The sequence below is a fragment of the Stegodyphus dumicola genome, chromosome 1, assembly GCF_044657685.1.
Source record: "Stegodyphus dumicola isolate Sdum_Otavi_A_Nest chromosome 1, ASM4465768v1".
Taxonomy (NCBI): Eukaryota; Metazoa; Arthropoda; class Arachnida; order Araneae; family Eresidae; genus Stegodyphus; species Stegodyphus dumicola.
Genome location: NC_140768.1, coordinates 95,638,955 through 95,664,612, shown reverse-complemented (window position 1 = coordinate 95,664,612; position 25,658 = coordinate 95,638,955). Strand labels below are relative to the sequence as shown.

The following is a 25,658-nucleotide window of genomic DNA, read 5'->3' as shown; positions in this document are numbered from 1 at the left end:
TATCCTGTTCGTTTTTCTATTGTCATTAGTTAGCTATCTGTCTTAGAGGTGCATCACTTTGAAAGTGTAAGAATCATAGGGAAAAAGAGATTTTTTCATTTTTACATTAGTGATATGAAACAGTAGCAAGTAAGAAAAATCTAGTTTTTCAAAAATTTGCTTTGTTGTTTAAATATTTACTTTTGTTATCATTTTAGTTATATGTTCATTATAGAGATATTGTGTAAACACATAAATATATCATTTTATGTCATTTTAGTGCAAATGTTTTTTAAACCATTTGAAATACTAACGTAGGGGAAAACATAGGGCGAAAATATTAAAAAAATTAGTTTTGAATAACATAATGAGCATTGTAAATTTCACTGTCTTTAATATAGTGTAGTTTGTTCTACATTCATCAAGCGCTATTTTGGTTATTAAATCATGTGCTTTTAAAATAATGTAATAAATAGTTGTAAAAACAAAGGATGATTAACTGAGGCTAAAAAAATAGGTTTTCGTTTTGTAGTGTTCTAGAAAGATATTTAGATAACTGCAATTTCCTAAAATTTAAAAATAGAATTTTAATCATTTATCCTTTATCACACGAATGACCCATAACATAAACTATCTCTCAAAATATGGTCCTCCATTGCTCATATTTATCAGATTAAGTTTCAGATGTAGTAATACAATACTACTATTATTATTGTAGCAATTCTAAATAGAGTTCAAATAAAAAAGTCATTTTCCTAAGCAGACAACCCTCGTATGCTCTGCCATATCCCAAATAATCTAATTCAAATATGTATTCAAGTGTCTTTTTTAATAGATTCTTTTATACATTGTAGAGTTCCCCACTTTGTAAATGCTTAGTTGAACGTGAAGAATCTTAAGAACTGATAAGTGAATAATCGCTTAAGTTCGTCTGACAAGAAACAACATGGAAGGGTAAATAACCCTTTATTATTCAAATAAGATTTAACAGAATTCCGTCTTGGAGTGTACAATAAAAGCCAACACTTGGGCTTGAACTTAAGAGGCTAAGAAATAAACTAAAAGTAATCTAAAGAGATATAGCCGAAGCTAACAAAATTTTAACCGAGTTGGCCCCTTAATGCTAATTGACTGCGAAGCTATCAAGGGCCTAAAGTACGGCCAAGCGTAATAACAGTTTACGAGAGAATAGTCTAAAAAGGCAGACGCGTGCAGACAGAATACCCGGTAACTCTCTTGCTAAAACCGAAGAACTTCGCGGTTAAATACCGCTCTTCCTCATTATGTATCCAGATATGATTCTAAAACTATGTTCTGGCCGGAAGTAGTAAGTTAAGAATCGACAGGAAAGGAACTTAAAATTTAACTGTTAATAAAACTAACATAATCCTTACAACATTAAAATACAAATTTAATCCAATAAATCAATTATATGTGTGAGGAATATATATTTAATAATAAAATAGAAGTATATATTTGTATATATGTTTTAAAGGGAAAAAAAATACGGCACATTTTTTTATCTCGTGTTTAGAGATACATGCGTAAAGAAATGTAAATTTTTTACATAAAGATACCACGGATGAATCTGCATTTGTATGTTACTAGACTTATTTCCAAACCTCTACTTTTACATACTAAGGCGCTTGTTCATATAAACTAAATTAAATGCAAAGTAACACAGCATTTTAAATTTTGCAGCTGATTTTTTTTTCTCTGATTATTTTTAGTCTTTTAAAATTTGGAAATTAAAAATTTTGGTAATCACTGGTTTTATTTATAAATGTAGATAATTAAGTAGCTAAAGACGTACGAATAATGTACTAATGTATTAAGTTGCTTACTGAAATCTTAGAATTTTTCTGAATACTCATAATTTCTTCATTAAAGTTTTATTTGAAAATTACAAGAGAAATAAACATTAGAAAATGTTAACACAATAGTATTAAAGTAGATTTAACCAGGAAGCACCTAGTAGCACCAAATTATAATTAATAATTATTTAAATGACACCAATATACTAATTATTAAAAGTCATGTGATCATCAATGATTGTTAGTAAGTATGACAAAAATTTTATCCTTGAACTTTTTGATTAATTATTTAATGTGAAGCATACTTTTTAAATAATTATGGAAAGTGTTTTACATCTATCTGCTTTATGAGTAAGGCTTTCACAAAGAAGATTCAAATGGAAAGCATGCTATGTTTATGAAATGTAAGAAGAAATACCAATACCCATAAAACTAGTTTAAGCCTCTTAAAATCTAACCCTAGATCAAAGAAACAAAATTGTATGTTTCAACCAGTTGAAATCAATTGTAGTAATTAAGAGGACTTATTCAAATTTTAGTATCAAGTTTATGAATATAAATTAAATCATACTAAAGTTTTTTTTTTTTTTTTTTTATTACTTAAAATTTGACTATGAATATTCCGTTGAATAATAGAAACAGAATGCATGCGTTTTCCTACCAGTACATTAACTCAATTGTCTACACTAATAATTTGACCAGATTTCGAATTCTGATAAATTGATTGGATAGACAGGCCATTTTTATGAGTTTCCTTATGTATGAATGAGAACACTTCAAAAATCATCTACAAAGGCATTTCTCTTCTTCAGATATATGTCATGAGTTTCAGCGTATTTGATTTATGGTAATTGCTAAACCTGCATTTTTGACTGCATTATTAATAAAATTTCTGCAGAATTAAGAAAAACTTATTTATATTACTTTTCTGTAAAATATAAACAAAATGTTTAGTAATTTTTAATAACTTTATTGTTAATTGGAAAAATGAAGGATTATGTTTATTACACTATGTATTTCCTTAAACATTCATATTTTGTTAACAAAATTATGATTTACAACACTAGTAATAAAATTGTGTGTTTCGAATCCATGTGCACTTGAAGGCTTTTGTTGAAGGATCGAGTATCTTGGAAATTAAGTGGCTTTGTTTTTAAACTTTCATATCTGTTATAATCTTAAATAGGACTGTCCATTAAATATGTCTCTAAAATATAGATAAATATGACTACAACGTATAGCTATAGGGGAAAGGGGGAAAAAACAGAAATCTTTTTAAATTTTACATTACAGTCAAAGGGGCATTTTTTAAACGTTTTGTGGGTTACCTTTATATACTAAATATCATGTTCTTCGCACTTAAGCCACAAAATTCAGTTCAACAGCAATATCGCAAAATAATTTTAAAATGAGCATATCTTTTGAGAATTTCCAATACACAGTCTTGCACGCTGGAGATAAAAATGTTTTTTTCCCCACTGTACAGTGTTGCCATTGCTCGCTTTTAAATTGTTCAGTTTGTTAATTAAAAATTTGTTAAAGTTTTACAAAATATGAAATAGATAATAAAACACATTCCAAATTTGGGCTTCCAGATGCCCATATTCGGATGGAAACATATGTTATTCAAAATTTGATGGCTCTAAATACTGTCGTTTTATCACAATGCAAGAAACATATATACATTTATGCAGATTATTTATTATTTAATTTCTTTAAATATAATGCAAGGATGTAATATTTGGTGGCAACAGTTTGAAAAGTGAATCAACATTTAAAGTTTTCAATGCAAAATGCCAAAACATAATTAATATCTCTTCTGGGCCAAAAATGGGGGGGGGGACGAAGATTGAATGTTCAAATGACTACACATGTACATGAAAGAAAATAATTTCAATTTGACTGCTAAAGTTATTATGTCTCATTATAAATTTTTAAATTACTTTCTATGATAATATAAAATCATAATTCTTATGATAATATAGTGTCATAACTGGATCAGAGATTATTCAGATCAGAGATGACAGACCTCCATCAATATTCACTAATGGCGAGCTTGTGTTTTGAAATGTCAGTAGAATTCCACATGAAATCTAAGTTTATGTTACCCTTTTTACCACAAGTGTGGATACCAAGTTTGCACTGTACATGCCAGGACACAAAATATCATAACTAGAAATGAGATACCAAAATTTTTTACTTTTTAAAAATAAATATAGCTATTTAATAATGTAATTGTTTTCAAATCACAGTTGCATTCCATAGAAATTTTTAAAAATAATGTGCACAAATCTAAATAAAACTGTTATTTATATATTGAGAACTACATATTTAATTCTAATTTCAAACCACTGAATAACTCAATTTTACAATCAAACAAGAAATTCGAAATCAGGGGGAAAAAAAAAAAAAAAAAAAAGCCAAGTTTCCTGTCTGCTTGATTTTATGAATAAAGAGCAAGACAGTAACAAGTAATGCTTAGTTGCATTTGTAAATACCCCTATTAATTAAGAACTTAAAAGTCTGAGATAATTTGCATTGAAATTTATTATTCTAATTACATTAATATCTATTCTATTACATTGAAAGTTTCTATTTTAAAAAACTATTTTATGGCCTTTGAACTTTGAATTATTAGATGAATGATTAATAATATGGAAATAATGATTAATCCAAATAAGTAAGTACATTAGTAATTTTTATTTTAATTCTAATTAAATAAATGTTAAATTTATTCAGGCATGACATTGGAAAGCAGAAAACAAAAGTATGAACAAGAACACAGAAGTTTCAAGAGTGAATAGGAAGAAAATTTTGTACTACAGTCAAAAGTCGTTAATTCGGACACCCATAATCCGGAATGATCTATAATCCGGACCTCAAAGCTACAAACTTTCTGCGCGCGTAAGACCTTTACCGCTGCAAATTTGCGTGTGCGCGTGCGCAAAATATGTTTATGAATGTGCGTTTAATGTATAACAGACGGGATAAGCTAAGCTAAAATTATCTAATTATCTATTTCAGTTAGTGTTGCAGATTGCGTTGTTCCTTAATCTTCGAATTGGATCCGGATTATTATTTTTTGCAGACTGTTAGAGCAATTTTATAAAAGTAAGCTTGAACTTTCGATTATGTCAAATAGAATTTCCTATATATATTTACTAATATGTAAAGGATATACAAAGCGAAAGTATCTTTCGGAGTCCATTAAACAAAAAGTAGAATTGCTGCAAAAAATGGATAAAGACATATCCTTTGTTTATGTAAACTTTAACGTTTGTTTATCTAAACATTGTTTATCTTTAACACGGGGCGGCGTGCAATGAATTGGAAGTTGATCCAGCACTATCCTTATCTTAAGAGCAGATGTTTTTATTTTATTTGGCTTATAATTCAATGTAGTATTTCATCTCGATGTGTCTTTGATATGATTTAAATCAAATGCCTCGTCATTGTAATTCGCGGATAGCGAAGAAAGTGATAGAGGTTATTGAAAATGAAAAAATTTTGATTGACAAATTAGTCAGTATTCTTGACACAGCAATTATAGGACTTGAACAGCGGAACTTTGTAACTGAACACGAAATTATGTCTGTTTATAGAATTAAAGAGAATGTATTATCACATAAAAAACGAAGCAACTTAAACAACTTACATTGAAAGAAATGTTTAATAAAGTAAACAAATAAATATTAAGCTTTTTTTTTTGTAAATTTTGATACCCTTTAGATCATAATTGTTCTTTATTTCGTAAATTACGGTTTCATATTTTTAATTTTATAATTTCTGCATGCCATTTTACCAGATTTAAACTGATGATCTATAATCCGGAAAAATCGATAATCCAGAATCGCCGAAGTCCCGACGAGTCCGGATTAACGACTTTTGACTGTATTCCATTATCAGGACTGGATCCAGTAATGTATGTATGGGTGGATAGATGTATGCATCCATGTACACACACACACACATATATATATTTAAGCACAAATGTATGTATGTGTATACATATGTGCACAAATATACATATATCTCTGAATCCGATCTTGATAACAAAATAGAACCAAAAATTTTCCATTTGTTGACAAAAATGGAAAGCCACTATGCCTTATGTGCAAAAATGTGGTTGCAAATTATAAAATCAGTAATGTAAGTCATTATGATGAAATAAAAGTTTTTGTCTTAGTATCTACTTAAATCTAAATTGAGAACAAAAAAATGAACTCTCTAAAATCTGGCCTCTATAAGCAACAAACATACTTATCCTGTTTTAGTAAATCAGCTGGCAGTGCCATTGAAGCCAGTTTTTAATATTTTGGAATATTGCTCGTGCTAAACATTCATACAGAGAAGGAAAATTTATTAAACAAAATCTGGAAGAAGTAGTTAAACCTTTGGATATAAACAATGCAAAACTACATAAATTAATATTGCAGATTCTTATTTCACATCATATAATACAGCGTCGTGTTACGGAAGATGTTACAGACAAATCTTATAAATAATTTCAGGAACTTTTTAGCATTAAGCTTGACACTTGATGAATCAAAAAACATCCAGGATGTTTCTCAGCAATTTTTGTCTGTTGTTCCATCACAAATAATTATGAAAGAAATGATGCTAGATTTAGTAGCACTGAAAGAATCAACTCACAGTATTGATATGAAAAATTCACTTGACACAGTACTAAATACACTCACGTCCATAAATTAAGGATAATGCAAAATCAGGCAAAGGAAGAGTTAGAAGCAAAACAAATTTGACTATTTGTAAAGCTTATTTATTAAGCAAAAGGCAAAGAGCAAAAAAAGATGCTATATGTTTGATATTATTAAAAAAAAATTAGCGATTTTTTCTCCCTGGAGCAAATTACAAAAAAAAACCTATTTACAAAAAACCAATATTACATGGTTGGTACGATTGTTAATATATTGTATGTCTCCCAGACGATGCAATACAGTCCGTACAACGCCCAGGCATGCTGAGTATCAAATTATCGATATGATCTTGGGGGATATTACACCACTGAAAAAGCAATGCTCTCCGAAGTTCCAGTAGACAAGTAGGAGGAGGTTGACGGGCTGCAACTCGTCGGCGAAGCATGTCTCACACGTGCACACTACTGGATTCAAGTCTGGTGAGAATGCTGGCCAGTCCATATGGGTCATATCCTCTGATTGAAGGCATTTGCTTACGATGTTCCCACAGTGAGGACGGGTGTTGTCATCCATAAACAAAAATTGTGCTCCCATGGCGCCCCGAAACAAACGTACATGTTGTTCCAGAATGGCGACCCGATAGATTTGGCTTGTCATGGTTCCAATTTGAACATGCAGGTCAGTTCTGGAACCCAGAATAATCCCACCCCAAACGAGCACTCCTGCACCACCGTAACAGTGTCGTTCAATGATGTTTTCTTGGTGGTAACGGGTACCTGGAGCTCTCCATATGAAAGTCCGGCGAGAATCAGACTGCAAGCTGAACCTGGACTCGTCGGAAAACATCACACAAGCCCACAGTTGTGGTGTCCACAATGCATGCTCTCTACTCCAGGCTAACTGCAGGCAACAGTGAGTTGCAGTAAGTGGAACACATCTGACAGGTCTACGAGCATATAGACCAATCTGCCCTAAGCGTCTGTACACGGTCTGCCCTGAAATTGTCGTACCAGTGGCTGAAGAGAGCTGACGAGACAGGTCTGAGGCTGTGCTCCGCCTGTTTCTTTTGGCAGTAACTGACAAATACCGGTCCTCATTCGGCGTTGTAACTCTGGGGCGACCTGTGCTGTAACGTCTACTCACATTACCATCATCTTGGATACGTTGCCAAAGCCTGGAGATGACAATCTGGGCAATTCCAAGTTCGTCTGATACTTCCAGTTGGGTACGCCCACATTCCGGACGGTCAATAATTCTACCACATAAAAAATCATCCAAATGCGTCCTTTGTGTCATAACTATTCTGTTATTGCACTGAAATGCTTATAAAGCACCTGCGAACAATTTTACTTCTTTGCCTGTATTCCTTATATATCACTCTCTTACACTCTCGTCATTGTGACATACCATCGGTGTCATCTGGTTACTTCCTGAAATTTGCATATGATTCTTGAAGATGTGTGTAGTGATTTTACAGGTGATATATTTGTTTTAGAGTTTGATTTCTGCGTGACTCCGAATTATCCTTAATTTATGGACATGAGTGTAATTTTGACATGCTGATTAATAAATCTGTAAGTATTGCAACTGAAGGAGCACGTGCAATGTGGTCTGATTGGTCTTTTAAAAAGTGACCCAAAATTCCGCAATTTATACCCCTTCACTGCATAATTCACAGTGAACATGTTGTAATAAAATATTTAAAGTATGCTAATGTCATGCGGACTGTTTTAAGTATTGCGAACTATACTTGAACAAATGCCAAATATCATCACCAATTCAAATATTTTCTTGAAGATATGACAAACTTTCTACTGAATTGTGAGATGGCTTTCAAATTAAAATTATAGTAAATCGGTTTGTTTAACTATGTGATTCTGTTTCTGCATTTCTAAAGCAAAAGGAAAAGCCATATTCATAACTGGAAGAAGACGACTGACTACAAGATTTAATATTGTAAGTGAGACAAAGAAACACTTAGAAAGACTGTAAGGATCTTAAGTTTTACTAGCGTTTATTTTATTTTAAATCTTTACTATCACTTCTTATTTTCTACTTCCGGCCAGAATTATAAGCGTTAAAGTATTTATGCAAAGTTTGTCTGGCGAACGTCAAGTATTTAAGTTGTGGCTTTTTGCCAAGCGAGAGAGAGGAAGCAGTTAGTCGAAGCAGGCCGCTTACCTTAGAAGTTTTACTCGGTTGCTGGTTGCCTTCCAGGCCAGAGGTTTAATCCTCTTGATAACTTTAAACGTATTGTAGTGTTCACAGTTCTCTGTACTACATACGGCTTCCTGTTAATATAAGGCCAATCTTCCACGTTTATTATTTTAAAGTTAAATTAGAGTTTAGTTTTATTTTTATATTTTTACGTTTAGACCCCAAGTAGTGGGTCTTTGTATTCTGAAGTACGGAAGTTATTGTAAATAGAGAAAAATAAAGGGTTTTGTATACCCTTCTTGTGTATCCTGTCTACTTCCCACAGTTATTGAACATAGCTTTAGTAAGCTCTCTGTTCCGAGTCAGGTTCATGAATGTTACCCAAGCAAGTAAGAAGGAACATTGAACCTGATAAGACTTAATTTAGCATTACAAGAGAAATCGAAAATGATATGTGATTTCTCTTAGACTCTATTCAGCTTTCAGATTAAACTTCATATTTTTCAGAATGAACTTAAAAATAAATCCTTTAGCTATTTTCTTCACCTAAAAAAGAAAACATTTCACTTTAAAGAAGGAAAAAATAATGAATACCAAGAAAAGCTAGATGGACTGCTAACAGATTTTAAAACTCGGTTTTCAAGATTTGTAAACTTTTAAAACGATAATTTTTTTTTTTTTTTTTTTTTTGTCAATTCATTTGTTATTAACATTATTGATGATGGCTTTCAAATTTCTGAAATAATACTTGCCGATAAAGCAGCTGGGAAAATGAAACTAGCAGAAATGCAAGAGGATCACTCGTTACAAATGAATCATAAATCTCTTTCTCTGATGGAGTTTTGGAAACTTGAGCCAAAGTATCCTCACTTGAAAGTAGTTGCCAGCCGAATAATTTAAATTTTTGGAACGCCATATTCCCGTGAATCTTTTTACTCAACTATGAAGTTCATAAAATCTAAGCATATTGTGCAGGTGACACATCAGTACCTTACAGAGTCGATAGGTACTGCTTTAACAAATTACACATCAGATTTCATAAAGAATCACAGTTCTAGCAAACTCAGAAGTGCAATAAATAATTAATATTTATTTATTTTTGTTTACATTTATTTAATTTTTTTTTTTTTTTTAGTTTAATGTACAATACGCATTATATTATATTGTTGCAAAATGCCCAGCTGCAGTAAGATAACTTCCCTGCAAAGCAAGTTTAGGGTTGCCAAAGTGGAAGGGAAATGCAGGGTTGCCTGATTTGGCATGAAATCACACATTTGGTGACATGCCATAGACACAGCAAGAACAGTCTAGAATGCAGTCTTAGCAATTTTCCTCGAAAACATTCTCGAAAGTAGGTTAAAGGAATATACACTCAAGAGCCAAAACATTATGACCAGCAATACATTTTGCGATGAACGCGCCTGGATGACGTGGAAGGCACGTGATCAGGTGGAAGTGGTATTTAACTGCTGTTGGTGAGTCTGAAGAATCATTCTTTCACTTCTGTGTGTGATGGGAAAGGCTGCGGATCTAAGCGACTTTGATAGAGGGCAGATTGTAATGGCTCAAAGGCTCGGAACAAGTATTTCCGAAACTGCACGACTCGTGGGTTGTTCGCGATCTACAGTTATTAATACCTATGAAAAGTGGATTCTTTACGGTGAAACCAGCAGTAGACGACATGGTGTTGGACGTCCACACGCTATCAAAGAAAAAGGTCGTTGGAGACTGTCTCGCATGGTGAAGCAAAACCAGAGCCAACAGTGGCTCAGTTGACAGCCGAATACAATGCAGGGTCAGAAAAGTATCGTACCACACTATTCAGTGGACACTGTTGGATATGGGGCTACGCAGCAAACGTCCGACTTGTGTGCCTTTGCTGACCAAGCGTTATCACCAACTGCGCCTGCGCTGGGTCGGGAACATCGTGACTGGTCCATGGATCAGTGGGAGAAAGTTGCCTGGTCAGATGAATCACAGTTTGTCATTCATCACGCTGATGGCCGTGTCAGGATACGCCGTCTTCCAGGCAAACAGTTGCTCCCTCAATGCACAGTTGGTCACATACAGACCGGTGGTGACGGTATTATGCTCTGGGGGGGGCGTTTTCTTGGGCGTCTCTAGGACACGTGGTTGTGGTAGAGCAGACCATGAATGCTACAGGGTATCTGAACATCATTGCGGACAAGTTGCACCCTTACATGGCCTCTGTTTTTCCAGCTGGAAATGGAATGTTCCAACAGGACAACGCCCCATGTCACAAGGCTACAACTGTCTTGGAGTGGTTCCAGGAACATGATGCTGATTTCCAGTTAATGCCCTGGCTGCCTAACTCAACGGATCTCAATCCGATAGAACACATTTGGGATGTCATGGGACAGCAGCTCAGAGGTCAAAGACCACCAATTCGCAATATCTCGGATTTGTGTGACCGTTGCTACAACATCTGGTACAATCTGTCTCCAGCCATCTATCAAGGACTTGTGGCATCCATGCCACAAGTCCTTGATAGACGTGCCAAAGGTGGCCCAACTTGTTATTGACAGGTGGTCATAATGTTTTGTCTCTTGAGTGTATACCCTGCCTGCATGCGGACAGAGTAGTAGATTGAATTCAATAGCATAGTAGTGTCTTGAGTTCAAAGATTAGCTTGACAGTGATTGACCGAATTGAGAGCTGTACTTAGTGCTTTGCTGTAAAGCTGTCTTCACTGTTATAGCCTGAAAGGCTGTGTTCTTGATTGTTTCAGTGCGTTTATCATAGTCTTCTCAATGACTGTAAAAATGTTTTTGGAACTGTCCGATACTGGAGAATAAATTGTATTTTGATTCTTCATCATGTGTCATCATCAATTACCACAAATCCACGAACTCACAGAAAGCAACAATATATTTAAAAATTTTCGATCATATTTGATGCCTTGAAAATCTAGTTGCGGCTCTTGAATGTTTGCAAAGTATAATATGCTGTTCTCGTCGATGTAAAGTTTGGCCACCCCTGTTATATAAGCTACAGTATCTGGAAAGTCATATTAACAAAATTTTCATTTAGAACCATCAGAGACAATTTTATACAAAATGACTAATAAAAATTGACTAATCCTTTTGTACTTTTGTAAAGTGGATTTGGTGCCTTTCCACACTGGCAAAAACAAAGAGCTACTGATCTGCACATGTGCAAGAAACAAACAGTCAACAATCTATTCATAACTGCATATGGTCAGTATAAGTGGTTTCCATTGTAAAATACTCAGTATGCTCATTAATTTCAATGTTCAATCAATGGAAAAAGATTCTGCAAAAAATTGTTTTTCCAATATGCCTACAAATGTTTTTTAAAATAAATTGCTACGAAAATTGGGAACTCTTCTGTTATCAGGACCGGATCTAGAGATGTATATGTATGCATGCATGGATGGATGTATTCATACATGCATGTATACTGTATACACATACTGACATGTATACATACATACATTTCTGAATCCGATCCCAATAACAGAAGAGTACCGAAAATTGTAATTAGTAAAATAAAAAATAGAATTTTTTAGTATACTTATATATATATATATATTATTATTATTATTATTATACATAAATTCCTTACATCATTGTATTGAATATGGCAATTAATGCACATATTAAATCAATTCTGCTGAATTATAATTTTAAATAAATTGCTGATAAAATTGTATTAAATACTATAATAAATATAAATTTATATTAAAATTCTTTCTAAATACACATATATATTAAAAAAATTACATTCTATAGATACTGAGTGATTTGCTGAATAAGAATTTACCCACCAACACTGTTTTCTGTTACGAAGACAAGTACCAGGAATCTTTGCATAAAGTTAACATTTGAATTTTTATTATTTGAAAGATAGGAAAATATAATAAATCAAAATATCTACTACCAGCAAAGATGCATCCAGCAGACCACATGTCAATTGATGTTGTATATAACTTAGCACCAAATAACACATCTGGAGGTCGATACCACAAAGTAACAACCTAAAATTAACAAAATACTAATAATACTTCTAATATAAAACAAAGCATTAGAGTGTTTCAAAGAACAAAACTCACTTTCTCTCTTCACACAAACACACATTAACTTGATGACTGCCACTACTTGTACCCCATACTCTTTTTGCACAGGTGGATATATATATATATTTTTAAATTAACCCTAATGATGAGCATAAGGGTTAAAAAGTAAATAAAAAATAATTTTTTATTGAATAAATATTTGTCAAATTTTGTATAAATATTTAACATTTAATTAAATTTTGTATATATTGTAATATCTTGTTATTTAATAAATAAATATATTTATTGTTGAAGTGGCAACAGCATATTTGTATTAAACCGTTACTCAGTAACGTGAGATATTGTTTTAAAAAAATTAGGATTCTGAAGATTTTACCAGCTAGGAGTAGTATTAAAATTTTGCCACTTAAGAATCGTATAAAATTTGTCTATCACCGTGAACTAGAAATAAAATTTATGTTCTAATAAGAAGATTGCCTTTGTCAATTACTGCAAAATACATTACAATATTTTTGTCTTCAAAAAGTATTCCAGTGTACAGATGTGTATACTTATCCATGACAGTCAACAGCACACTTAAATTGATTATTAATTCCTTACATGGCTTATGTTGTACAGTAATTATTATTATTATTATTATTTGAAGCAGGACATGTGAAAAATTTTGCATATTCCTCGTCGGAACTCGAACCTGAACCTCTCGAATACGCATGAAGTATGTTTCCAATTATACCATGAAGGCATGAAGAAAGGAGGAAGAAAATGCCTTATATACTCCTACCAGGTGGATAGGGTTGTATTCCTCTCATTTGTACCTTATATATACTCCCCCTTCGAAAAGGGTGACTGGGAATAATGGGACCCAATCACCTAATCCTGACGGATATGAATTATTCTTCACCACCTTTTAGTTCTGGTGCCACTTATAGAATCTTTTAGAATTTTTCAATGTGAGGAAACTGAAGATACCTGCAATGCCAGGAATCAACAAATGCTGGACCTCCCGAATATGCATCAAGTGTGTTTTTAGTTGCACCATGAAGGCACGGGAAAGGAGGGAGAAAATACCTTATAACATAAATTTATATAAAACAAAATATTATTTTATTATATATTTAATATATGGCATTAGAAATACCTTTTAGTAATTACAATAGCGTTGTAAATATTCATAATGATAAGTATTTGAAATTACACTGAATAGATGTATTGCTTAAAATACATATATATATATATATATACACACACAGTACAAATACATATATATATATATATATATATATATATACACACACACACACACACAGTACAAAGTCCGAGATCCAGACATCCAATATCCGGAATGTTTTAAATCCAGTCCTCAAACCCACCAAACAACCTCTTTTTTTTTTTTTTCCTTTTCTTTTTTGTATGCTTTACACATGGATACTTGACTTTTTTTTACTCACACAATAAAATATGAGGAGAGTTCCGATTCTTAATTTCACTTCGGTATTAAATAAAATAGCTCGTTAATGGAGAATAGCATATATTCGTGTGATCAATAATTTGGCTATGGAGCTGCGTATCTGCTTGGCATACATCTCAAACTGAAATATTCTACACAGAAACATTGCTGATCTTACACTAATAATATTTCATATTCCTGACACCAACCTGGCAAATCATTATTTATTATATTTTGCTTCCATCACTGCATGTTTATGACAACTTGAGTAATGACTCATGCAGCGATACCTACACAATTTTTTTTATATTAGTAATTGAATAACAAAGAATATGATAACCTTTTATGTTGATGTTCATTAAAGTTAAATGCTCTAAGAAATGTTGACGAGGACAAATTTAACAAAAATTTCTTTCCATATGCTAAAAATAAATTTTATTCACGATACTCAACAATAGATTACATATAGCGCTATTTGAATTAAGAAAAACTGATTTGTTTTCACATAAACACAGAACCGGTGCCAGAACTCGGATTGCTGAATTTAGGAAAGACCAAAATTTTGGAATTTAGAGAAGCACAGAGAAACAAAATTAAGAGATTACAAAATTTTTAGGATTTATATTTAGCACTGGTACCCGAAATTTAGAGGTCACAAAAATTTAGAACTCAGGGAGGTGCTTGGTAGCAGAATTTAGGATCCACATAAACTGCATCAGGCGGTAAAATATCTAGTGCCAGCCCTCGATAGGTCTCAAGTATATGTGGAAATTTATTCCTGACTCGGATAAGCCTTAAGCATGTGCAAGAAATAGATGTAAATATAATACATACTTGCCAACCTATGACACTAAAAAATCACGAGATTTTTTACAATGTTAAAAAGACTTTTTAAATGATAAAAATATAATTTTTAATATGAATTAACTTTAAATAGTTACTAATTCTTAAATGCTGTTATGAACAGTGGCAGATTTTGCTTTCGTGAACAAAACTTCATAATTTTGTTCATAGCAATTGCCATGTGGGCCTGCTTTCGCTAATAAAATTTTTTCTAATGTGTCATTACTAATATTAGATCTAATTTTAGTCCTCGTTTTCGCGACAACACTGAAAATCCTCTCACACTCTGCATTACTATGACGAACTGTCAAGATGGCCAGCATAATTCTAGACAGTTTACTATATTTTAAAATTCCATCAGCACCTTTCAGTTTTCGAATTAAACTCCACTAGGTGTCAATCCTGGCTGATTTTATAACTTCATCCAAGTTTTCTAATTGTAAACTGCAAAATTGAGACAGCAATATATCAGTGGCAACATCAATATCATCACCTATCAACTAAATGAAGTAACACAGGAAATCTGTTCAAAAAGTACCTTATATCAGAAAAAGATGCATTTGCTAGAGCAGAAACATCAGCAACTTTAGCATGCAAAATCACTTCATCGTTGACTGGAAATTTATGTAGTATGAAGATGTAGAACAGACAAAACAAATGAAATTTATGTAGAACAGACATTCTGCATTAAAAAACTTTTTGGTCCTTTGTTTCCGAAGAAAAATTTAATTTTTCGTTTTTTCAAAACAACTGTTTGAATCCACCCTTCCACCATGCGAAATCGAAAAATCGCAATGACAGACAGTACACATCGCAAATTTATTGAGGAAATAATGGAAGGAAAGTCAACTGTGTATGAGTATTGAAACATACATGAGTATTTCACCTTTGTTGCAGACATAACAAAAGAGGATAATTTCTAAGACTATTTCCTGAAGGCACTTGTACTCACACAACTCAGGACAAGATGAACGAAATAACTAAAGAACATCCAAATAACAGCCTTGAGCTTATTGGCTAATATATGCCAGATGACACGCAGTGGAGCTCGATGCCCACTGGAGAACTGGAGAATGACGTTTCTGGATACGTATGCTCTCACTCACAAAGCAAAAATTCACATCTGTTTCACAAGGTTTTGTTTTAGATATAAGAGAAAATCCAATTGCTTTCAGACATCCAAAATCACTTTTTTTTTTTTTGTTTTGTTTTTTGTTCATATAACAAAGTATTAATTGAAGTTCCATAAAAATCATGAGAAATTTACGAATAAGAAAAAGTTGGGAGAAATACATTGTAGATCAGGTTGGCGGGAGAGCGGTCGAAAATCGGGAGAGTTGGCAACTCTGATAATAAGTAACTAAACTAATACAATTCAAGCTTAATTGTCTCAGTGCATGATAGAACCAAGACAAAATTTAGCGGAACAATTTGTCTTCTGTCGCCAATCTAATACATAGCCAATAATGTATATTAAGCTAGGCTAAAATTATACTTAACTGATCCTAATGAATTTCAGTTATATACACTGTAAAAAAAAAAACCTCGAAGTTTACAGACAAAAGTCTTGTATAGTTACAGAAATGCGAACAATTACGAAGGAAATACCTGTAACGAACACAGAACCAAACGAAACTGTAAACTCTACAGGAGTTTTTCAAGAAGTTTTGCTTGGATTTTGTCCGTGTGATTCACGTGTGATCACGTGGCTTAAAACGGCTGAGAGAGAAGAACCAATCAGGAAGAAGGTGGAAAAACAGCGTCTTAGCGGGAGAGTTCAACGATAGTCGCCATGTTAGCCATTATTTTTGCTACGGTCGAGGTAAGTTCGAAATAGTGTTTGACGTGTATTTTACTAATTTTATGTAATGTATTTGTTATGTTCTTTACACTATCTATAATTAAATTCTTTTAATGTTTAGCTTATAATTCTAATGCTCCTAAATAAACCTGTGTTGAATTATTGTTAGAGTTCAAATCACAGAGCTTGTGTTCCATTTAGTAAAATAACAACTTTTATTCGTTACATCTGCAGGTGTCTGCAGTTAAACTGCTCATATTTATAAACAGAAACAAATTTGTTAATATGTTAGTTTAAAAACAAATAAGCTTAATATTAATGTTCTATCTATAGTCTAATAATTTCTCATGTTAAATATTTATGTATCTTTTAAAACATATCGCGTTAGAATATTCATATTTTTCATTTTGTTGACAGATGTAACATTATTATTCCATACATGTTATCATTAATCCCAGCGTGAACTGCTTTAGAATATTTTTCAGAGCATTATTACACTATGTATGTTATTATTAATCTCAACGGAAAAGAAAAAATAAATGCAATATATTTAAAAAATTCGACAAAATAACTTAACATACATTAAAAATGAAATATCATTTCATTAATACATGCGATAAGTTCGCCTTAAAAGATTATATAGTCGGATAGCAATTACATATTTGTAAAAGTATTCAATGTATCTTATTTTTTGTGTTAAAGATAGTTTTAATCCAGGACAGTCTTTACCAACTTATAAAGCATCTATTAAGTTACATTATAACCAACTTTTACAAAAGGCAATCGAAATGCCGTGACTTTGACATATTTTTAACTATGATGTAACATACTAGGAACATTAAAGAAAAAAAATTCTATTTTTTCCTTTATGCTTATTGAAAAGTAAAATATTAATAAAATGGTACAACATTCATTCTAGTACTTACAATGTAAATTTACATATAAATTTACTATAAATTTTGGTGCAAAGTTCATTATAAAATGCATTTGCTAATATTTAATAGTTATAGCATTCAATATCAAATCATGGAAATATTAGTAATGATACGTCAGTTGCATATATTAATTTCAATACTCAGCTCAATGCCAAATTTCTTCTATATCTGAGATAACGTATTTTTTGAGAATAATTCTTTTGTGTCATCTTTTCATTTAAAAATCTCTTTGAGATATATTTTAATGTGAATTATTTTCAAAATTATCCTCATTAGAATGAATGTTGTTCTCTTTATTATGTTTGAAACTGCCGTTACGCTAAAAAATATATTCAGAAAACTATTTATTGCTGAATGTTTAAAATAAGTTCTACTGCTCCTTTTTGACAAAGAGTATCCATTTGAATTGCAGTTGGTTTTAATTAATCGTTGGTTGTATTTTTAAGAACTACTTGATAAAATTCAACAAATTAGTTCAATGTATGAGTTCATCTGAAAAACCTAAAATTTTTATTCCAATTCTGTCATGTGTATATATTTCAAGAATGAAAAAGAATTACAAATTCACTATCCAACAATACTGAGTAATATGTTGTTGATATGGCCAAACTTAAAATGACCCATTTTAAAACCAGATTAAATAAATCATCGCGTATTTTCGGTCATCGAATTTCTTTGGCGTTTAAAGTGTCATAGATTTAGTAAATCCAAGGGTCAAGGTAAGCTCAAATATTTTTTTTCATAGTTCATATTTGCTAAGTTATAAATTTTGCTGATGCAAAAGTTATGTAACTTATGCAAACATATGCTTAGAGTATTTGAACTAGTGTTGAAAAATCACTGGAATTTAAAATGTAATTGACAGTATGCCTTAAAGCTTGTTTTGGTAAAAGCATATTTATGGGTGCCCCTTGGCAAAATTTGGCGATTTTTGGCAGTACATGGATACCGAGTTTGTGCAATTCTTTGACCATGTTATTTTGGCTTGTGTAGCGACGATTTGTGTGTCAAAAACCACCGCTACACGAAGACAGATTGCACATACTCGGTATCCATGTACACATCGACCTATTTTCACTTAAAAAAAAATCTGTGAATTGTACAAACTTGGCATCGCGCACTCCCTTGACTTTATCCATGTACACATCGACCTATTTTCACTTAAGAAAACATCAGAGAATTGCACAAACTTGCGCTCCCTTGATAATACAGGGAGCACCCTTCAATATATTCTAACTGCTGTTTTTTCATAAATTAAAACATTTTAGGCATTTAAGATATCTTCCTGTAAGTTACAACTAAATGAATGACTCTTAAGCATAAAAATTTCAAATTTTTATACTTAAGAGTAGAAGGAGTTATACACTTTTTAAATAACAGTGTCAGAAAAATATACTTTTTAAAATATGTAAACCATTGTTTGAAGTATAGAAAAACCTTCCTTAGCAACTATACCTCTTTAAGTGATTATGTCAAGTATTCTGGTGATACAAACATTGATATTAATTATCACTGAGAATCATGCTTTGTGAAGTAACCACCTCCATTAAATATCAAAATTGTACAAAATTATGGAAAAGTTATAGAGTGGTTTTACTGTATACTTAAAGTATATCATATCACTGTTAGATATTGATGATGTAAAAGATATTATCTAATCATAAATATTTCAAGCATTAAATAGCTTAGTGTAAGTCAATAAGTTTTCAGATTCTGACTTTGTACCCTGTCTTTCACTATGTAATATTTTTCTAGCAACTGTGTTAAGTACCAGTAAGTAAGTTTCTGTCTTAAATACCACTTAATGTAATCAGGTATCATCTGTTCTGTCTGTAAAACTTAATCGTAATAAGTGAACAAATGAATATCTGTAAAACTAAAGATGACACTCTATGTAAAAAATACAAGTATTAAAATGTCTATGAGAGGAACATTTAAAATATTAAATCCACGATCAATTTTTGCGACATCTAAGATAGAAAATACCCAAACTGACTAGTTAATTCAGAGGATGAATGCATGTAACATCATTGTTCATGTGTTTGTTAATTGTGTAAGTATTGAAGTTCATACATTAATTGTTGATAACTATATTATTGGCCTTATATATATATACTTGCATTTCAAAATTTTGTATATTTTGCCAGTGAGCTAAGTATTAAATGCTGTTACGTATAAGTTCATATTATGTGGAAGAGTAGTTTTTGATCTAACACTTTCTGAGAATTTTTTAATGTTGATCATCAAGCTTAAAGCATATGGCTGAAATTACCAGTATTAACCATAATTTAATTATTCTCCTGTTTCAGCATTTCTCAAACTTTTTTCGAATAGAGATTATGTGAATTATCATAATTTGTGAATCACCTTGCTGCTGTTCCCTTCGAAAGCAATTTTTTAGCATATATTACTACTAGTACACTTATATTTTAATATATAATTAAAATCCGTTATATTTCATAATTAAGTCCATTGAAGAAAAGTTATATTTCTAATATTTCAAGATTATTAATGAGAAGGATGATTTGTAATTCTTGCACGGCTCTTCTATATTTGGATATATGATGGTAAGACCACAGTCTTAGTGGATATATGATAGTATATTTGGATATATGGTGGTAAGTACCACAGTTATAGTGCTTTAAATCCATCTTTTACTGCTAAGACTGAGTGGGAAGTCTGTAAGTAGGGTAACCAATAATAAATTTCCTAAAATGTCTATCTTACGAGAAAAGGTGATAGATGATTGTCATATGTAACTTTTTAAACTCTGAGATTTTTCAACTAAATTTTTTTGTCTCCTTCAGAGGACCATGAGGGCAAGCTGTATGATCCACAGATTGAGAAGTGCTACCTTAATACATTTCAATTTCTAGAGAAATTAATCTTAAAAAAAATCTGATCATTATTAAAACCATTTTACAGATTTATTTTATATTACAAATAAATATAGTAAATATCTAATAAACCTCAAATTATTTTCTGCAAAATGAATTATTTAAATTTGTACTGTTTTTGCTTCAAAAATGGATGATACATGCAATTTATGATTTCATGAAAGGACCAAAAGGAATCTTGTTTGCAATTTAATTATTTAATTTAAAAAAAGATTTAAATCATTTGGAATATGTGCAAGTGCATGCAATTATTATGAAGAGATTTTAAATTAAAATGTCACATAACAAATTTAGAATATGTTATGTACTTCTAACGAATGTGATCTTTTCTTTATTTAGGAGCCATGCTTTGAATCCTAAGAAGAAGAGGACTGCACCTTCACAACGATGAATAATTAAAAATAACAATAATATAAATTTTACCTATTTTTTTATTTTATTTTCCTTTTGGATAGTTTTCAAATAAAAATAAACCTATTTTTGTTTCTATATTCTGTGTATTGGAATAAAGAGTCGAAATCCATTGCTATATCCAATATTTTCAAAATATGATATTTTTTGAAATAAAATATATGATTATGGAATATTACGTTAAAATGAAATGGTTCCTTATGTAACCTGTATGTTACACTAAAAGGCTTCATCGAATACTTGTAAAGTAATGAGCAAATACTAAGTTAATATCTTGTGTGAATGAATATTATCTTACAGAATTTTTTATTCCATAAAAATCTATCTAAAAATATAATTTTGTTGAATGAAGATTTAAACATTTTTCCCGAAGATTTAAAAAGTCGTTTGAAATAATGATAACAAAAACATTAATCTGAACCATTTAATAAATGAATAGAAAATTTTGAGAACAATTAAATCATCCACAGGAATTTTGAAATAATCATCGTATTTTTGACATCAGTTAAAGAAAGAAAATCTGAGTCATTTTGATTATAGTGATAAATTAGTTCCATTAATAGTAGGATAGAAAATTAAAATTTTAAGGAGCCATTATGCATTATCAATTTTTCATTAAAAAATTTTTAGTTTATTACTACTATCATATCAATTATTAATGCTGAATTCTTTATCTTCAGTTTTTACATTCTTTTCTTAATTTTCTAGGCATAGCAGAGAAAAATATAATTATAGGATCAAGGCATTTCCAAATACATTATATTTTCTTCCTTAAATTTTTAAGATCATTCTATATTCATCATGTATTATAGACACAGTATCAGGGGATTCTGTTCAATTTTTCAGTTAGAATTTGGGACGAAGTTGTGAAGTCATACCTACATTAAATGCTTGAATTGATTATTTGAAATATGACAAAGCAAGAGAGGGCCATCTGTCCAAGGAAAGGAATATTTTAAGGAAAACTTCATGTTACACAAACATTTACACAGGCAGCCCATTCTCTAGGATTTAAATCTAGAGCCAAATGCTAGTGTTCAGCTTACTGTCTGGCTGCCTGTAGGCAATAAATGTTTTAGTAGAAGGAATACTTGAAAAATTAAATTTAGGACTAACTAATTCTTCAATTTTGTATTCAATGAGAAGAATGTAATTTATTAATAAAGTTTTAAATCTGGGAAAATACCTGTACAACTGTCCGATTAATTAATCTATTATTTCAATTAATGGTCAGTAGCAGAAGAGATTAAAAAGCATTTATGCCTAAAAGAATTATATGTTGTAATTAAAATGAATAATGCAATTAAGCATGAAAATAATTTTGGATAACTTGTGATAACTGAATTTAAGTTCATTGTTGAGTTACATAAGTAATTTTTTTTAGAATTTGAAAAAATATTTAGAATTGTTTATTGAAACAATTTCATTAAAATATTTTTTTACTGTAATCATATCCAATTGCAGTCTCTTTAGATTACACTGTTGGGTATAAGGAGAATGATTTGGTTTAGTTTACTTAAATATGGCAAAGCACACTAGGACTATCTGCCTAAGTGGAGAAATGCCTTTGTGGAGGACTTTCGAAGGGAAACTGACTTATATACATGTTACACATGGAGAAAACCATGAAAATGAAAAACCATGAAAACCAGCGGGGGAATTCTAGAACATTTACTAATTTATTGCCAAAAAACCATTAAGTCTAATACACAAGCTTTTTTTTCCAGCTATTTCGTGATGCATATGTAACTTTGAGATGTCTTAAAATTCAATAAAGGAAAGTAATGCAGATGTAAGAAAAACATAAAATTTGAGCTTCTTTTTAACATTGGGAATATTTTGAAAGAAAATGTTGTATATCTTTTAGAAAATCTAAGGTATTTTTCCTTAAAAAAAAAAAAAACTTAACATTTAAAGTTACATAACTTCCTTTTCCCCACAAATAAATAAATACAGCATATTTTGTTACAAGCAGTAGCTGTAGACATTTCACATAAAACATATGTTCTACATGTGTAATTATTTATAGTAATATTACAATCAAAATATTTAATATTTAGGAATACATCATTTTTGTATTTTGTATAAGACAAATATGTTCTATATGCATAATTATTTGGAAGAACTTTTAAGTAAATTATCTGCAACTTTTACATATATATCCTTTAAAATTTCACATGAAAATACATGTTCTTACATAATCACTTGCAATAACCTTACAAGCAGAACACTAGTAATCTACAAATATTCCCTTTAGTAATTCACATTCAAAAATTACGATCTACTTACACTATTATTTCCTGTAATCTTTACAGATGTTTACATTGGTAAATCACATATGAAAAATATGTTATACTTACATGATAATTTCCTGTAACATTACAGATCTTTGATCTGTAACCTTTACAGGCATATGCTTCGGTAATCAACATACAAAAACTTTGTTATGCCTACAGAATAACTTCCTGTAACATTACATGTCAAACATCTGTAACCATTACAGGTATAATCTCTGTAAAGTTACTAAGAAAATTCCTGTTTTGATTACTCAAATAATCCATGGCATCCCAGTTTCCATGACTTTTCTTAGTAACTTTACAGATTTTTTTTTTACAGTGTAGCAGATTATGCTATGCCTTAACTTTCTGAATTGATATAGCCATTATTTTTTACAAGTTGTTATTATTGTTACGAAATGCCCAGGCTCGGTGAAATAGCTTCTCCGCAAAGCAGTTTTAGGATTGCCTTAAAATAGCAAGGGAAGGCAGGGTTGCCACATTTGACGACAAAATTGGCGATATACCACGGACAGATGGAGAACCTTCTGAAATGAATTTGTCCCGGTTTAGCCCTGAATGTTCTCGCACACAAACCGTGCTGGTACACGTAGAGTTAGTATCGAGTTGGTGTCTCGTCTAGCGAGTCAATCTCTGCGGAGTTGATCGAGTTGACAGCCGGGCAGCGAGTGACGAGTGGGTCATTGAGTGCACCAAAAGAGTCTCTTAGAGAACCGAGGAGTAAGGAGCTGTACTTTAGGATATCATCGAATGCATCGCGTGGAGAGTCTCGAAAGTACGTGGAGTTCCGAGAATGACCGAGAATACCATCTTTAAATGGGCTGGCACTTGCTCAAACCACTCAAGCTGGTATATATGCCTTGATATGGGGTGGCATTCCAATTTTTATAATTATATTATAATTTTATACTTTTTGTTACTTTCTTGGGATGAATCGAGAGCTTCAGAAAAATAAGTCAAGGGCAATATTCTTCCCGTAGACCAAGTGTCTGGCTTGCCTACTGTAGATGCATCTGCAGAAGTCAGTTATAGGAACATTCTTTGGTTTCTTCGTTATATTTTATTTGATTTTATATTGTTATGAAATGTACAGCTGCGATAAGGTGGCTTCCCCGCAAAGCAGTTTTAGGGTTGCCATAAATAGCAAGGAAGGCATGGTTGCCACATTTCGTGACAAAATTGGCGATATACCATGAATGGATGGAGAACCTTCTGGAACGAATTTTTAACGGTTTAGCCCAGAATGTTTTCGAACATAAACCGAAAGCTAGATAAACCCCTGTTGGTCTGCAGTCAGTCAATGTGTGCTCTGTTTTTCGTCGAGTACATCGTGAGTTGTAGCGTGGAGAGTCCCAAGAGTACGTGGAGTTCCGAGAACGACGAAGCAGAGTCGGAAGCTGTACTGTAGTGTTTTGCTGTGAAGATGTCTCCACCGTGATAACCTAGAGGCTGTGTCGCTGATCGTGTCAGCGTGTTTACAGTTGTTCATCAACGACTGTAAAAACGTGTTTTGGAACTGTCCTGGCAATACTGGCCAATAAAGTGTGTTTCGATATTCCATCAAGTGCTGTCGTTGTTATTCACTCCAAATCCTCACAAACCCCGTACAACCGTGAAGGAAGAAAATAACGTAACAACTGGTTTCAGGAAAAAAAAAAGCATAACATTATTATAACATTTTTATGAAAATTAAAGTTTGAACTTTCGATTATGCCAAAATAATTCTGGAGCTGCAACAGGCTCTACAAAGCGACAGCATGCTTTAATGTTCATTAAACAAAAAGTGGAAGTGCCACAAAAAATGGATAAAGGTACATTCGTCTGAAAACATCAAGGAGTATGGCATGGGAAAATCAATTGTATATGACACAAGAGAACAGAAAAAGGAACATTTTGAATTTTTGGAGGATTCTGACACCCCACTCACAATGAAAACACGAAAACTTTTACAAATTAAATTGAAAAATTATTCTAAAAGATATGGTCAGACAGTGTTGCAGTGAGACTGTGCCATTGATGGATCCAATGCTAATGGCTGAAGTCAAAATATTTCATGAAGAAATGAACTTAAACACTGAGTGCACATATTTGACAGTTTGGTTAACCAAATTTAAAAATCACCACGGTAAAAGGCAATTAAAAATTTCAGGTGAAAGAACTTCAGCTGATACTGAACTATGTGCAGATGAATTCATTTAACTCATTAAAGCCCCGTTCACAAGCAGTAGATTCGACTGGTAGCGAAATGTGTCCCATTCACACAGCGAACAAGCATTAACTGCTTCTCCGAATTGGAGGTAGAATTTGGTAGAAAATTCCTATCTCTTGGGAGCAGGGCAAATGGGGAGATTTTCCATACTGC

The 25,658-nt window shown here is 31.9% G+C and overlaps 1 protein-coding gene across 1 annotated transcript in view; it reads right to left on the bottom strand.

Moving 5' to 3' along the window:
• Cdk5 (Cyclin-dependent kinase 5) overlaps window positions 1-25,658 on the bottom strand; it is a 111,288-nt gene that overhangs the window by 25,995 nt on the left and 59,635 nt on the right. The window contains exon 7 of the mRNA XM_085817880.1: window positions 12,530-12,626. Within this exon, the coding sequence (XP_085674006.1) occupies window positions 12,530-12,626 (97 nt within the window). The remainder of the gene's footprint in view (window positions 1-12,529; window positions 12,627-25,658) is intronic.